Source organism: Anomaloglossus baeobatrachus, chromosome 8, assembly GCF_048569485.1.
Source record: "Anomaloglossus baeobatrachus isolate aAnoBae1 chromosome 8, aAnoBae1.hap1, whole genome shotgun sequence".
NCBI lineage: Eukaryota > Metazoa > Chordata > Amphibia > Anura > Aromobatidae > Anomaloglossus > Anomaloglossus baeobatrachus.
Genome location: NC_134360.1, coordinates 10153870 through 10168442, shown reverse-complemented (window position 1 = coordinate 10168442; position 14573 = coordinate 10153870). Strand labels below are relative to the sequence as shown.

The 14573-nt window shown below is 59.9% G+C and overlaps 1 protein-coding gene across 1 annotated transcript in view; it reads left to right on the top strand.

The window, feature by feature from the left end:
* Window positions 1-3672: 3672 nt before the first annotated feature.
* BICD2 (BICD cargo adaptor 2) overlaps window positions 3673-14573 on the top strand; it is a 121542-nt gene continuing 110641 nt past the window's right edge. The window contains 3 exon segments of the mRNA XM_075321298.1: window positions 3673-3915; window positions 3918-3965; window positions 3968-4098. Of these exon segments, the coding sequence (XP_075177413.1) occupies window positions 3828-3915; window positions 3918-3965; window positions 3968-4098 (267 nt within the window). The 5' untranslated portion in view covers window positions 3673-3827.

Sequence of the window (14573 nt, the reverse complement as noted above, 5' to 3'; positions counted from 1 at the left end):
CACATAGCCTTACCTGGGTCATAATCGGGAACACAGACACAATGAGACTATGCCTGCACGCCGCATCGTTTTCTGACAACAAAGATGCAGCGTTTTTGATCCAAAAAAAACCAACAAAACAAAACGCACCTGCGGCAAAAACGCATAAAAAAAGCATGATTTTTTGCGGGGTTTTTTTTGGTGCGTTTTTGTCTACTGCATTCAATGGGTGAAAAACGCAGTGAAAAATGGAAAAAGAATTGACATGCTGCAGTGGTCACCACAAAGACGCAGCCAAAAAAACCTGCAATGTGCGGACAGCAAAAACAAAATCTCATAGACTTTGCTGGGGAAGGAAATTCATGCAGTTTTTAAACCAAAAACGCAGCAGAAAAACGCACAAAAATGTGTCAAAAACACAGCGTGTGAACATAGTCTTAAAGTAACCGTTCACCTTAAAACAAGATAATAGAGGCCCAGAGGGGGCCCCCTACTACTGCTATACAGAGGCCCCAAAGGGGGGCCCCCTACTACTGCTATACAGAGGCCCAGAGGGGGCCCCCCTACTACTGCTATACAGAGGCCCAGAGGGGGCCCCCTACTACTGCTATACAGAGGCCCAGAGGGGGCCCCCTACTACTGCTATACAGAGGCCCAGAGGGGGCCCCCTACTACTGCTATACAGAGGCCCAAAGGGGGGCCCCCTACTACTGCTATACAGAGGCCCAGAGGGGGCCCCCTACTACTGCTATACAGAGGCCAGAGGGGCCCCCTACTACTGCTATACAGAGGCCCAGAGGGGGCCCCCTACTACTGCTATACAGAGGCCCAGAGGGGGCCCCCTACTACTGCTATACAGAGGCCCAAAGGGGGGCCCCCTACTACTGCTATACAGAGGCCCAAAGGGGGGCCCCCTACTACTGCTATACAGAGGCCCAAAGGGGGCCCCCTACTACTGCTATACAGAGGCCCAGAGGGGGCCCCCTACTACTGCTATACAGAGGCCCAAAGGGGGGCCCCCTACTACTGCTATACAGAGGCCCAAAGGGGGGCCCCCTACTACTATACAGATGCCCAGAGGGGGCCCCCTACTACTGCTATACAGAGGCCCAGAGGGGGCCCCCTACTACTGCTATACAGAGGCCCAGAGGGGGCCCCCTACTACTGCTATACAGAGGCCCAGAGGGGGCCCCCTACTACTGCTATACAGAGGCCCAGAGGGGGCCCCCTACTACTGCTATACAGAGGCCCAGAGGGGGCCCCCTACTACTGCTATACAGAGGCCCAGAGGGGCCCCCTACTACTGCTATACAGAGGCCCAGAGGGGGCCCCTACTACTGCTATACAGAGGCCCAGAGGGGGCCCCCTACTACTGCTATACAGAGGCCCAGAGGGGGCCCCCCTACTACTGCTATACAGAGGCCCAGAGGGGCCCCCTACTACTGCTATACAGAGGCCCAGAGGGGCCCCCCTACTACTGCTATACAGAGGCCCAGAGGGGGCCCCCTACTACTGCTATACAGAGGCCCAAAGGGGGCCCCCTACTACCGCTATACAGAGGCCCAGAGGGGCCCCCCTACTACCGCTATACAGAGGCCCAAAGGGGGCCCCCTCCTACCGCTATACAGAGGCCCAGAGGGGCCCCCTCCTACCGCTATACAGAGGGCCCAGAGGGGCCCCCTCCTACCGCTATACAGAGGCCCAGAGGGGCCCCCTCCTACCGCTATACAGAGGCCCAGAGGGGCCCCCTCCTACCGCTATACAGAGGCCCAGAGGGGCCCCCTCCTACCACTATACAGAGGCCCAGAGGGGCCCCCTCCTACCACTATACAGAGGCCAGAGGGGCCCCCTCCTACCACTATACAGAGGCCCAGAGGGGCCCCCTCCTACCACTATACAGAGGCCCAGAGGGGCCCCCTCCTACCACTATACAGAGGCCCAGAGGGGCCCCCTCCTACCACTATACAGAGGCCCAGAGGGCCCCCTCCTACCACTATACAGAGGCCCAGAGGGGCCCCCTCCTACCACTATACAGAGGCCCAGAGGGGCCCCCTCCTACCACTATACAGAGGCCCAGAGGGGCCCCCTCCTACCACTATACAGAGGCCCAGAGGGGCCCCCTCCTACCACTATACAGAGGCCCAGAGGGGCCCCCTCCTACCACTATACAGAGGCCCAGAGGGGCCCCCTCCTACCGCTATACAGAGGCCCAGAGGGGCCCCCTCCTACCGCTATACAGAGGCCCAGAGGGGCCCCCTCCTACCGCTATACAGAGGCCCAGAGGGCCCCCTCCTACCGCTATACAGAGGCCCAGAGGGGCCCCCTCCTACCGCTATACAGAGGCCCAGAGGGGCCCCCTCCTACCGCTATACAGAGGCCCAGAGGGGCCCCCTCCTACCGCTATACAGAGGCCCAGAGGGGGCCCCCTCCTACCGCTATACAGAGGCCCAGAGGGGCCCCCTCCTACCGCTATACAGAGGCCCAGAGGGGCCCCCTCCTACCGCTATACAGAGGCCCAGAGGGGCCCCCTCCTACCGCTATACAGAGGCCCAGAGGGGCCCCCTCCTACCGCTATACAGAGGCCCAGAGGGCCCCCTCCTACCGCTATACAGAGGCCCAGAGGGGCCCCCTCCTACCGCTATACAGAGGCCCAGAGGGGCCCCCTCCTACCGCTATACAGAGGCCCAGAGGGGCCCCTCCTACCGCTATACAGAGGCCCAGAGGGGCCCCCTCCTACCACTATACAGAGGCCCAGAGGGGCCCCCTCCTACCACTATACAGAGGCCCAGAGGGGCCCCCTCCTACCACTATACAGAGGCCCAGAGGGCCCCTCCTACCACTATACAGAGGCCCAGAGGGGGCCCCCTACCACTATACAGAGGCCCAGAGGCGGCCCCCTACCACTATACAGAGGCCCATAGGGGGCCCCCTACCACTATACAGAGGCCCATAGGGGGCCCCCTACCACTATACAGAGGCCAGAGGGGGCCCTACTATTATACAGCGGCCCATACTACTATACAGAGGCCCAGAGGGTGTCCTACTACTGTATAGAAGCCCAGAGGGGGCCTATTACTATAGAGAGGCACAGTGGAGCCCCTACTACTATAGAGAGGCCCAGAGGGAGCCCTACTCCTATACAGAGGCACATGGAATTGTACAGCTTTATAAAATCCCAGCCTCCTCTAACCTTGTGCCAAAAACCAGCAGCCATGTTTTTTCTAAGCAGCTGCCTGGCACTCTGAAGATGGTGGAGGCCAGAAAGCAGGAGCTATAGATGGCACAGCGTTCTCCTCAAGCTGTCCTTTCCTCAGTGTGAACTGTAATTAGCAATGCCCCTCTCCCTCATCACAGCTCCAGGAACTCTAGAAAATAAAGGAATTGCAATCCGTGGTAAATTGCTGCTATAATGGCGCGGGTGCAGGCGTCTGGAGGACTTGACCTTGATCTGCGGCATTTAGTGCTGGTATAACAATGGCTCCTCGCGTCCAGCAGCTCTCAGCAGATAAACATCCCCGCCTCCTCCGCTTTCATCTTCCACATGTGCCTTTGCCCTTAGTCGTGGCCGCCCTCCAGCGCCGTGAGGCTTCTACGCATGCGCCTTGCCCTTAGCAGTCTCCTAGGGATCGTCTGCCAAGTGTCCTCCCCGCAGCACAGCGCAGCCCGTCCCTCCGCACTGACGCCCTCACCTCCTCGGCGCTGCCGTTGTCAGACGCTCCCCGCTTCGTGCTCGCTGTCGTCAGGGCTCGGCTGCATTCCTGCCAGTGTCTGCGGCGAGCGGCGGGCGCAGGATGCGGCGGGGGACCCGGGGGTAGGAGCCGGGGTGCAGGGAGACAGCGACAGGATTGATGACAGACGTGCGCCCTGCACCCCTCCCGGGAATGGCGCTCCTCATGGAGGAGGACGAGTATGACAGGCTGGTGATGCAGTCCGCTCCGACTGGCTGCGGACGGAGACCAGGCGGCTGTTCAGGGAGCTGGGGGAGACCACCGGGAGAAGATCCAGGCGGCGGAGTACGGGCTGGCGGTGCTGGACGAGAAGCAGCAGCTGAAGGCGCAGTACGACGAGCTGGAGCTGGAGCACGAGACGGTGCGGCAGGAGCTGGAGCAGCTGAAGGAGGTGGGTGCTGCACCGGGACCGGGGGACCAGCACTGACACTGGGGGGACCGGGACTAGGGGGGGGACCGGGACTGACACTGGAGCTGGAGCACGAGACGGTGCGGCAGGAGCTGGAGCAGCTGAAGGAGGTGGGTGCTGCACCGGGACCGGGGGGACCGGCACTGACACTGGGGGGACCGGGACTAGGGGGGAACAGCACTGAGACTGGGGGGACCGGGACTAGGGGGGAACAGCACTGAGACTGGGGGGACCGGGACTGGGGGGGAACAGCACTGAGACTGGAGCTGGAGCACGAGACGGTGCGGCAGGAGCTGGAGCAGCTGAAGGAGGTGGGTGCTGCACCGGGACCGGGGGACCAGCACTGAGACTGGGGGGACCGGGACTAGGGGGGAACAGCACTGAGACTGGGGGGACCGGGACTAGGGGGGAACAGCACTGAGACTGGAGCTGGAGTACGAGACGGTGCGGCAGGAGCTGGAGCAGCTGAAGGAGGTGGGTGCTGCACCGGGACCGGGGGACCAGCACTGAGACTGGGGGGACCGGGACCGGGGGGACCAGCACTGACACTGGGGGGACCGGGACCGGGGGGACCAGCACTGAGACTGGGGGGACCGGCACTGACACTGGAGCTGGAGTACGAGACGGTGCGGCAGGAGCTGGAGCAGCTGAAGGAGGTGGGTGCTGCACCGGGACCGAGGGGACCAGCACTGACACTGGGGGGACCGGGACTAGGGGGGAACAGCACTGAGACTGGGGGGACCGGGACTAGGGGGGAACAGCACTGAGACTGGGGGGACCGGGACTAGGGGGGAACAGCACTGAGACTGGAAATGGAGTACGAGACGGTGCGGCAGGAGCTGGAGCAGCTGAAGGAGGTGGGTGCTGCACCGGGACCGGGGGGACCAGCACTGACACTGGGGGGACCGGGGGGACCAGCACTGAGACTGGGGGGACCGGAACTAGGGGGGACCAGCACTGAGACTGGAAATGGAGTACGAGACGGTGCGGCAGGAGCTGGAGCAGCTGAAGGAGGTGGGTGCTGCACCGGGACCGGGGGACCAGCACTGACACTGGGGGGACCGGGACTAGGGGGGAACAGCACTGAGACTGGGGGGACCGGGACTAGGGGGGGGGGACCAGCACTGAGACTGGGGGGACCGGGACTAGGGGGGGGGGACCAGCACTGAGACTGGGGGGACCGGGACTAGGGGGGGGGGACCAGCACTGAGACTGGGGGGACCGGGACTAGGGGGGGGGACCAGCACTGAGACTGGGGGGACCGGGACTAGGGGGGGGGGGACCAGCACTGAGACTGGGGGGACCGGGACTAGGGGGGGGGACCAGCAACGAGACTGGGGGGACCGGGACTAGGGGGGGGGGACCAGCACTGAGACTGGGGGGACCGGGACTAGGGGGGGGTGACCAGTACTGAGACTGGGGGGACCGGGACTAGGGGGGGGGGACCGGGACTGACACTGGAGCTGGAGTACGAGACGGTGCGGCAGGAGCTGGAGCAGCTGAAGGAGGTGGGTGCTGCACCGGGACCGGGGGGACCAGCACTGAGACTGGGGGGACCGGGGGGACCAGCACTGAGACTGGGGGGACCGGAACTAGGGGGGACCAGCACTGAGACTGGAAATGGAGTACGAGACGGTGCGGCAGGAGCTGGAGCAGCTGAAGGAGGTGGGTCCTGGACCGGGACCGGGGGGACCAGCACTGAGACTGGGGGGACCGGGACTAGGGGGGACCAGCCCTGACACTGGAAATGGAGTACGAGACGGTGCGGCAGGAGCTGGAGCAGCTGAAGGTGGGTCCTGAACCGGGACCGGGGGGACCAGCACTGAGACTGGGGGGACCGGGACTAGGGGGGGGGACCGGGACTGACACTGGAGCTGGAGTACGAGACGGTGCGGCAGGAGCTGGAGCAGCTGAAGGAGGTGGGTGCTGCACCGGGACCGGGGGGACTGGGACTGGGGGGGACCGGGACTAGGGGGGACCAGCACTGAGACTGGGGGGGACCGGGACTAGGGGGGACCAGCACTGAGACTGGGTGGACCGGCACTGAGACGGGGGGGACCGGGACTAGGGGGGGGACCGGCACTGAGACTGGGGGGACCGGGACTAGGGGGGGGGACCGGGACTGACACTGGAGCTGGAGCACGAGACGGTGCGGCAGGAGCTGGAGCAGCTGAAGGAGGTGGGTGCTGCACCGGGACCGGGGGGACTGGGACTGGGGGGGACCGGGACTAGGGGGGGGACCAGCACTGAGACTGGGGGGACCGGGACTAGGGGGGGGACCAGCACTGAGACTGGGGGGACCGGGACTAGGGGGGGACCAGCACTGAGACTGGGGGGACCGGGACTAGGGGGGACCAGCACTGAGACTGGGGGGACCGGCACTGAGACTGGGGGGACCGGGACTAGGGGGGACCAGCACTGAGACTGGGGGGACCGGGACTAGGGGGGACCAGCACTGAGACTGGGGGGACCGGGACTAGGGGGGACCAGCACTGAGACTGGGGGGACCGGGACCGGGGGGACCAGCACTGAGACTGGGGGGACCGGGACTAGGGGGGGGGACCAGCACTGAGACTGGGGGGACCGGGACTAGGGGGGGGGGACCAGCACTGAGACTGGGGGGACCGGGACTAGGGGGGGGGACCAGCACTGAGACTGGGGGGACCGGGACTAGGGGGGGGGGGGACCAGCACTGAGACTGGGGGGACCGGGACTAGGGGGGGGGGACCAGCACTGAGACTGGGGGGACCAGGACTAGGGGGGGGGGGACCAGCACTGAGACTGGGGGGACCGGGACTAGGGGGGGGGGACCAGCACTGAGACTGGGGGGACCGGGACTAGGGGGGGGGGGACCAGCACTGAGACTGGGGGGACCGGGACTAGGGGGGGGGGACCGGGACTGACACTGGAGCTGGAGTACGAGACGGTGCGGCAGGAGCTGGAGCAGCTGAAGGAGGTGGGTGCTGCACCGGGACCGGGGGGACTGGGACTGGGGGGGACCGGGACTAGGGGGGGGGGACCAGCACTGAGACTGGGGGGACCGGGACTAGGGGGGGACCGGCACTGAGACTGGGGGGACCGGGACTAGGGGGGGGACCGGGACTGACACTGGAGCTGGAGCACGAGACGGTGCGGCAGGAGCTGGAGCAGCTGAAGGAGGTGGGTGCTGCACCGGGGGGACTGGGACTGGGGGGGACCGGGACTAGGGGGGGGACCAGCACTGAGACGGGGGGGACCGGGACTAGGGGGGGGACCAGCACTGAGACTGGGGGGACCGGGACTAGGGGGGGACCAGCACTGAGACTGGGGGGACCGGGACTAGGGGGGACCAGCACTGAGACTGGGGGGACCGGGACTAGGGGGGACCAGCACTGAGACTGGGGGGACCAGCACTGAGACTGGGGGGACCGGGACTAGGGGGGACCAGCACTGAGACTGGGGGGACCGGGACCGGGGGGACCAGCACTGAGACTGGGGGGACCGGGACTAGGGGGGGGGACCAGCACTGAGACTGGGGGTCCGGGACTAGGGGGGGGACCAGCACAGAGACTGGGGGGACCGGGACTAGGGGGGGGACCAGCACTGAGACTGGGGGGACCGGGACTAGGGGGGGGGGACCAGCACTGAGACTGGGGGGACCGGGACTAGGGGGGGGGGACCAGCACTGAGACTGGGGGGACCGGGACTAGGGGGGGGGGGACCAGCACTGAGACTGGGGGGACCGGGACTAGGGGGGGGGACCAGCACTGAGACTGGGGGGACCGGGACTAGGGGGGGGGGACCAGCACTGAGACTGGGGGGACCGGGACTAGGGGGGGGGGACCGGGACTGACACTGGAGCTGGAGTACGAGACGGTGCGGCAGGAGCTGGAGCAGCTGAAGGAGGTGGGTGCTGCACCGGGACCGGGGGGGACCGGGACTGAGACTGGGGGGACCGGGACTAGGGGGGACCAGCACTGAGACTGGGGGACCGGCACTAGAGCTGGAGTACGAGATGGTGCGGCAGGAGCTGGAGCAGCTGAAGGAGGTGGGTGCTGCACCGGGACTAAGGGGGGCCCGGCACTGACACTGAGGGGACCGGAACTAGGGGGGACCGGCACTGACACTGGAGTACGAGACGTGCGGCAGGAGCTGGAGCAGCTGAAGGAGGTGGGTGCTGGACCGGGACTAGGGGGGACGGCACTGACACTGGGGGGACCGGAACTAGGGGGGACCGACACTGATACTGGAGCTGGAGTACGAGACGGTGCGGCAGGAGCTGGAGCAGCTGAAGGAGGTGGGTCTGGGACTGGGGTCCGGCACTGACACTGGGGACCGGGACTAGGGGGGGACCGGCACTGACACGGGACTGGGACTAGGGGTCCGGCACTGACACGGGGGACCGGGACTAGGGGGGACTGGAACAGGAGTATGAGGTGCGGCAGGAGCTGGAGCAGCTGAAGGAGGTGGGTCCTGCACTGAGACCGGGGGGGACCGGGACTAGGGGTCTGCACTGACCCTGGGGTCTAACACTGAGACTAGGGAGACTGGAGCTGGAGTACGAGACGGTGCGGCAGGAGCTGGAGCAACCGAAGGAGGTGGGCCGGCACTGGGACTGGGGGGGGGCAACACTGAGACTGGGGAGACTCACCGGGGGGGGGACAGGCACTGAGACTGGGGTCTGGACTGACACTGGGGAGACTGGAGCTGGAGCAGCTGAATGAGGTGGGTCCGGCACTGAGACTGTGGGGGGGGGGGGGGGAGAACTAGTACTGGGGGGACCAACAAGTGGTCTGGCACTGAGACTGGGGGAACTGGGACTGGACAACGAGATGGTGTACACTGACACCGGGGGGGGGGGGTGAAGACTGGAGCAGCTGAAGGTGTGCACTGGGGATACTGGGTGGACTATGGGAACTGGGGGTACCGAGAGGACTGGTTCTCATAATGATACTGGGGGTGCACTGATACCACTGGTTCTGCGCTGCTCTATACTGTACACACTGTCACTGCACTGTATACGCTGCACTACAGATCTATGCTGTTGTCCCTGCCCTGTGTACACAGACTGCGCTATACACGGGCACTGCTTTCTCTTTACTAGACAGAGTACCCATGATGTTGTATGGCACTGTCACTACAGACCTGCGCTGCTGCCACTGCACGGTATACCTGCACTGCTGCCACTGCACGGTATACCTGCACTGCTGCCACTGCACGGTATACCTGCACCATAAGCCAATGTTCTGACTCCTCCATCTTTCCAGACCCATGTTCCATAAATGACCGCTCTGTAGCAATAATTATTACGCACTGTTAGTAACTGACACTATAGATCTTTCTTAGAGGAGTTTCTGGCACTTGTAGTTGCTGCGCTGCTGAGCGTCTGTGTCCATCGCGGTGTCGGTCGCATTCGTTGCTATGTTGTGTGCGATTCTCGGCGGTTTTATTTTTCATTTATGAAATCTGCAGTTGAGGATCCAATGCAAATCTAAACTCAGCCGGTCACTGCACTGCCATCAGCTGTACTCCAGCCCCACTACCACTGGGCCACGCCGCACCCAAGTCACACACTGGTACCACTGTAATCCAGTATGTTAGTCTAAATGGCAGGACTCGCATGGGACCCCACAGTGCGGTATTATCCATACCGCCCAGGCGCTGGGATCAGTGTCTGCTCCTCTCTCGCCGGTCACCCCCCCCCCTCTCTCTCCCCACCTGGGGCTACCAGTCCCTCTCTCTCCCCACCTGGGGCTACCAGTCCCTCTCTCTCCCCACCTGGGGCTACCAGTCTCTCTCCCCACCTGGTGTCCCCCCCTCTCTCTCCCCACCTGGGGCTACCAGTCTCTCTCCCCACCTGGGGCTACCAGTCCCTCTCTCTCCCCACCTGGGGCTACCAGTCTCTCTCCCCACCTGGGGCTACCAGTCTCTCTCCCCACCTGGGGCTACCAGTCCTTCTCTCTCCCCACCTGGGGCTACCAGTCCCCCTCTGTCCCCACAGACAGAGTTCATGCAGATATCAATGCTGCCATCCACATGGCACACACTGGTATAGTGCCGCATGCTGTGCAGCTTCTTTATCCCCAACCATGCTGCTGAATGCTTCAGCCTAGATAGAAGCGCACCAGGCTGTATACTCCTAGTTTTCGGTGACCCTGTGCCCTTCGCTGTAATCCTTAGTATTGCTCTGCTCCAATGGTTGTGCGTATGTACGGCCCTTTTCGGATGATTCTAAATATATTTTTGGGAGAACATTTTGTTAACTCTTGGGTTCCATGTGTGCGGGTTAGCCTGTGTGATTTGCATTGGGCGCCCCCTGTGCCCATCGTCTGGCGTCCGTGGCCTGTCAGGCTGAGCTGAGATCCCCTGTGCCCATCGTTTGTGGCCTGTCAGGCTGAGCTGAGATCCCCTGTGCCCATCGTTTGTGGCCTGTCAGGCTGAGCTGAGATCCCCTGTGCCCATCGTCCGTGGCCTGTCAGGCTGAGCTGAGATCCCCTGTGCCCATCGTCCGTGGCCTGTCAGGCTGAGCTGAGATCCCCCTGTGCCCATCGTCTGGCGTCCGTGGCCTGTCAGGCTGAGCTGAGATCACCCTGTGCCCATCGTCTGGCGTCCGTGGCCTGTCAGGCTGAGCTGAGATCCCCTGTGCCCATCGTCTGGCGTCCGTGGCCTGTCAGGCTGAGCGGAGATCCCCTGTGCCCATCGTCTGTGGCCGGTCAGGCTGAGCTGAGATCCCCTGTGCCCATCGTCCGTGGCCTGTCAGGCTGAGCTGAGATCCCCTGTGCCCATAGTCTGTGGCCGGTCAGGCTGAGCTGAGATCCCCTGTGCCCATAGTCTGGCGTCCGTGGCCTGTCAGGCTGAGATGAGATCCCCTGTGCCCATCGTCTGTGGCCGGTCAGGCTGAGCTGAGATCCCCTGTGCCCATCGTCTGGCGTCCGTGGCCTGTCGCGCTGAGCGGAGATCCCCTGTGCCCATCGTCTGTGGCCGGTCAGGCTGAGCTGAGATCCCCTGTGCCCATAGTCTGTGGCCGGTCAGGCTGAGCTGAGACCCCCTGTGCACATAGTCTGGCGTCCGTGGCCTGTCAGGCTGAGATGAGATCCCCTGTGCCCATCGTCTGTGGCCGGTCAGGCTGAGCTGAGATCCCCTGTGCCCATCGTCTGTGGCCGGTCAGGCTGAGCTGAGATCCCCTGTGCCCATCGTCTGTGGCCGGTCAGGCTGAGCTGAGATCCCCTGTGCCCATCATCTGGCGTCCGTGGCCTGTCAGGCTGAGCTGAGATCTGCAGTCGCCCATTGCAATGTGTTTGGGAGATGTGGCATCATCGCTGGGCGTCTGCGCACTCGGGGCTTCCCTGCCCTTCCCAAGACATCTGCTCCCTCCAGCCTCCCCTCCTCCATCCTGTTATGGATAAGGAATTAGCCGAGGAAAGGGAAAGAAAATGCAGCCTGGGAAAATGGATTGTGACGTGACATGCCGCTCTGTCCTCATAGCTGGGGCTTAGTGCGGCTGTGAGCACAGATTTGCTCTAACCGCTTATATTTATCAATCGATGTTTGTTTATTTGCCGGATTCTCTACGTTGTTAGAGGTTTTCCATTCTATTTACTGTAGACAGGATCATAGCTGTAAACAGGAAATGAGATCAGTGCAAAAAAAGGGAAGAAGTTAATAGTAAAAATAGCAAATGCAGAAATGAGGCGTCTTATACTAATGCAGATTTGATAATCACGTGTAATGTTACAATCAACAGTCTGCAAATGTGCCGCGTTTATCCCAGGGCAAATGCTGGCTGTTACTCTTGGGCTGTTTACACCACCCCGTCTGTTTACACCACCCCTTGTTTGTCTTCCTTTTAGGGCTCATTCAGAAGTTGGTGATTTTTCTTGTATGCAGGAAAACAAAATCTGTTTCTTCCGTATTTTTTTTTTTTTTTTAACAGATTTTCATGAAAATTTAAAGAGTTTCAGTTTTTACCATATGCAAAAATAAACTAATGGAGTTGTACGTGAAAGGCCTGGCATCCAATTGTTCTCCAATATTATTTTTTCTCGCCGACTGATAGTGTTGGATTGGTGATTTGTTCCATGACTCTGATTGAAATCGGGCATGTCTATGTGTGTGGACTGCACACCCCGCACGTGGTCAGCCCCATAGACTATAAAGGGTACGAGGTCTGTCCGTGAATAATGCAGAACGTGTGTGAACAGCTGATGTCTCAATGGATCATTGTTTTGAGGGACATAATCCTAATAAATTTGGTGTATTTTAGAAATCCTTGTATTGGCTCGTGCAGGAATACTTGATGGAATGATCTTGAGGCCAAGGTCTTTCCAATGTGTCTGGAGCTTGTGAGAAGACGCGTGCAGCAGCAGCTTTGGTTATTGGTATTCTCCAGGAATCTCAAGACATTGGTTGTTATATGTAGTGATATTTGATACATAATGAATGGTGCAGTGCAACAATGTTTTACTAAGGGCCACACAAGTTCAGATACAATTGGCCAATATTCCCTCTTACCCTTTTGTAATGATATATTCGCCACATAAAAGTCCGCTCGCCTCGCCGATGATGGAGCAGGAGACAGAAAACATTGTTTTTCAATAAGTTTTCATAAAAGATTTGGCCGGGATCAGATGGTTTGGCGTTGTCTTATGATTATTCTGCAGATTTTAAGACTTGTCAGTAGAGACAGTGGAGTCATTGCTGCGACATTGCAGTTATTTCCACTCTAAAAGGGTGCTTTACACGTTGCGATGTCGCTACCGGCGCCGGATGTGCGTCACTAACACCGTGACCCCGACGATATAGCGTTAGTGATGTCGCAGCGTTTAAAGCACCATTAAGAGTATGTTCAGATGTGACTGAAAATATATGTGCAAGTCCCGGTGCGGATCTACAAGATCTGTGTATTCCTTGGGTCCTATGGAGTGCCGGGTGCTAGACCCCCACCAGTCAGATATTGACCTGTCCTGAGGATAAGGCTAAGGCTAAGTTCACACATCCTGTGTTTTCAATCCGTCAGGTCCGTCAGCAACGGATCAGTCATTTTCAAGATGTCAACTGATGCAACTGATGTGTTTTTCACAGGAATCCTTTCACAGGAATCCTGTGAAAAAACGGATCAGTTGCGTCCGTTACATCCGCTGTGCGTCCGTTTTTTGACGGATCAGTCATGATCCGTCTGTGTTTGGGACAGCCCAGTGGGCGTGCCAAGCATGCTGGGCATGCTCAGTAGAGCATGACGGAATCCTGCGCTGGATTCCGTTGTAAGACGGATTACGACGGAATCCAGCACCATAGACATGCATTACAAGCTTGACGGATGGCGACGGATTCCTGCGCGGCGCGTTAATTTTGACGGCCCGAAAAACGTTACATTCTGCGTTGCTCCCCGCTCGGCGGTCAGTCAAAAACGACGGACCGCGACGCAGCGGATGCAACGCAGGGTCATCAGTCGCAATCCGTCGCTAATAGAAGTCTATGGGGAAATACAGGATTCCTGCAAAATATTTTGCAGGTTACCGTAATTCCCCAAGGCGACGGATTGTGACTGATGCAAAACACAGGATGTGTGAACTTAGCCTAAGTCATCAATAAGTAGTGAACAACCCTTTAATGACTGATCTAGTGCTACTTTTTGGTTCTTTGGTTGCAGTAATGTCTGCATGTCATTAAGGCTAGGTTCACATTTCCGTTGTTTTAAACCAGTCAGGTCCGTCAGCGACTGATCCATCGTATTTTAGATGTCAACTGATGCAACGGATGTATTTTTCACAGTATTCCTTTCACAGGAATCCTGTGAAAAAAACTGATCCGTTGCGTCCGTTAGGCTAAGTTCACATTTCCGTTGTTTTGCATCAGTTACAATCCGTTGCCTTGAGGAATTACGGTATCCTGCAAAATATTTTGCAGGAATCCTGTTTTTCCCCATAGATTTCTATTAGTGACGGATTGCGACTGATGATGCTGCGTTGCATCCGCTGCGTCGCAGTCAGTCGTTTTTTAACTGACCGCTGGGCGGGAGCAACGCAGCATGCAACGTTTTTTGAGCAGCACGATCCGTAGGATTTTGCTGTGCATGCGCTCTCTGGCTCCCCGCCCCCGTAACCAGGATACACATCAGCTAACCAAGCAATGCGCTTTGGTTAGTCACCCGATATTTACACTGGTTATTACGCTGCTTTTCACACTACGTCTTTTTAACATGCGTCCTGAACGTTTTTCTAACGCAAAAACGGATCCAGTGCAAATGCGTTTTCATTTCAATGCATTTGCAATGGACTCGCATTAACATGCGTTCACCTGCGTTTGCGTGCGTTATAGTGAGGATCCAGCGACTTGCAGTTTTTTAACATGTTTCAAAAACGCTACATGTAGCGTTTTTGAGCTGCGTCCAAATACTGCAAATTGCTGGATCCTGACTAAACAGCATGTGAACGCTGGCGTGCTGATAGGCAGGATCCTGCTTGCTCTACTGAGCATGC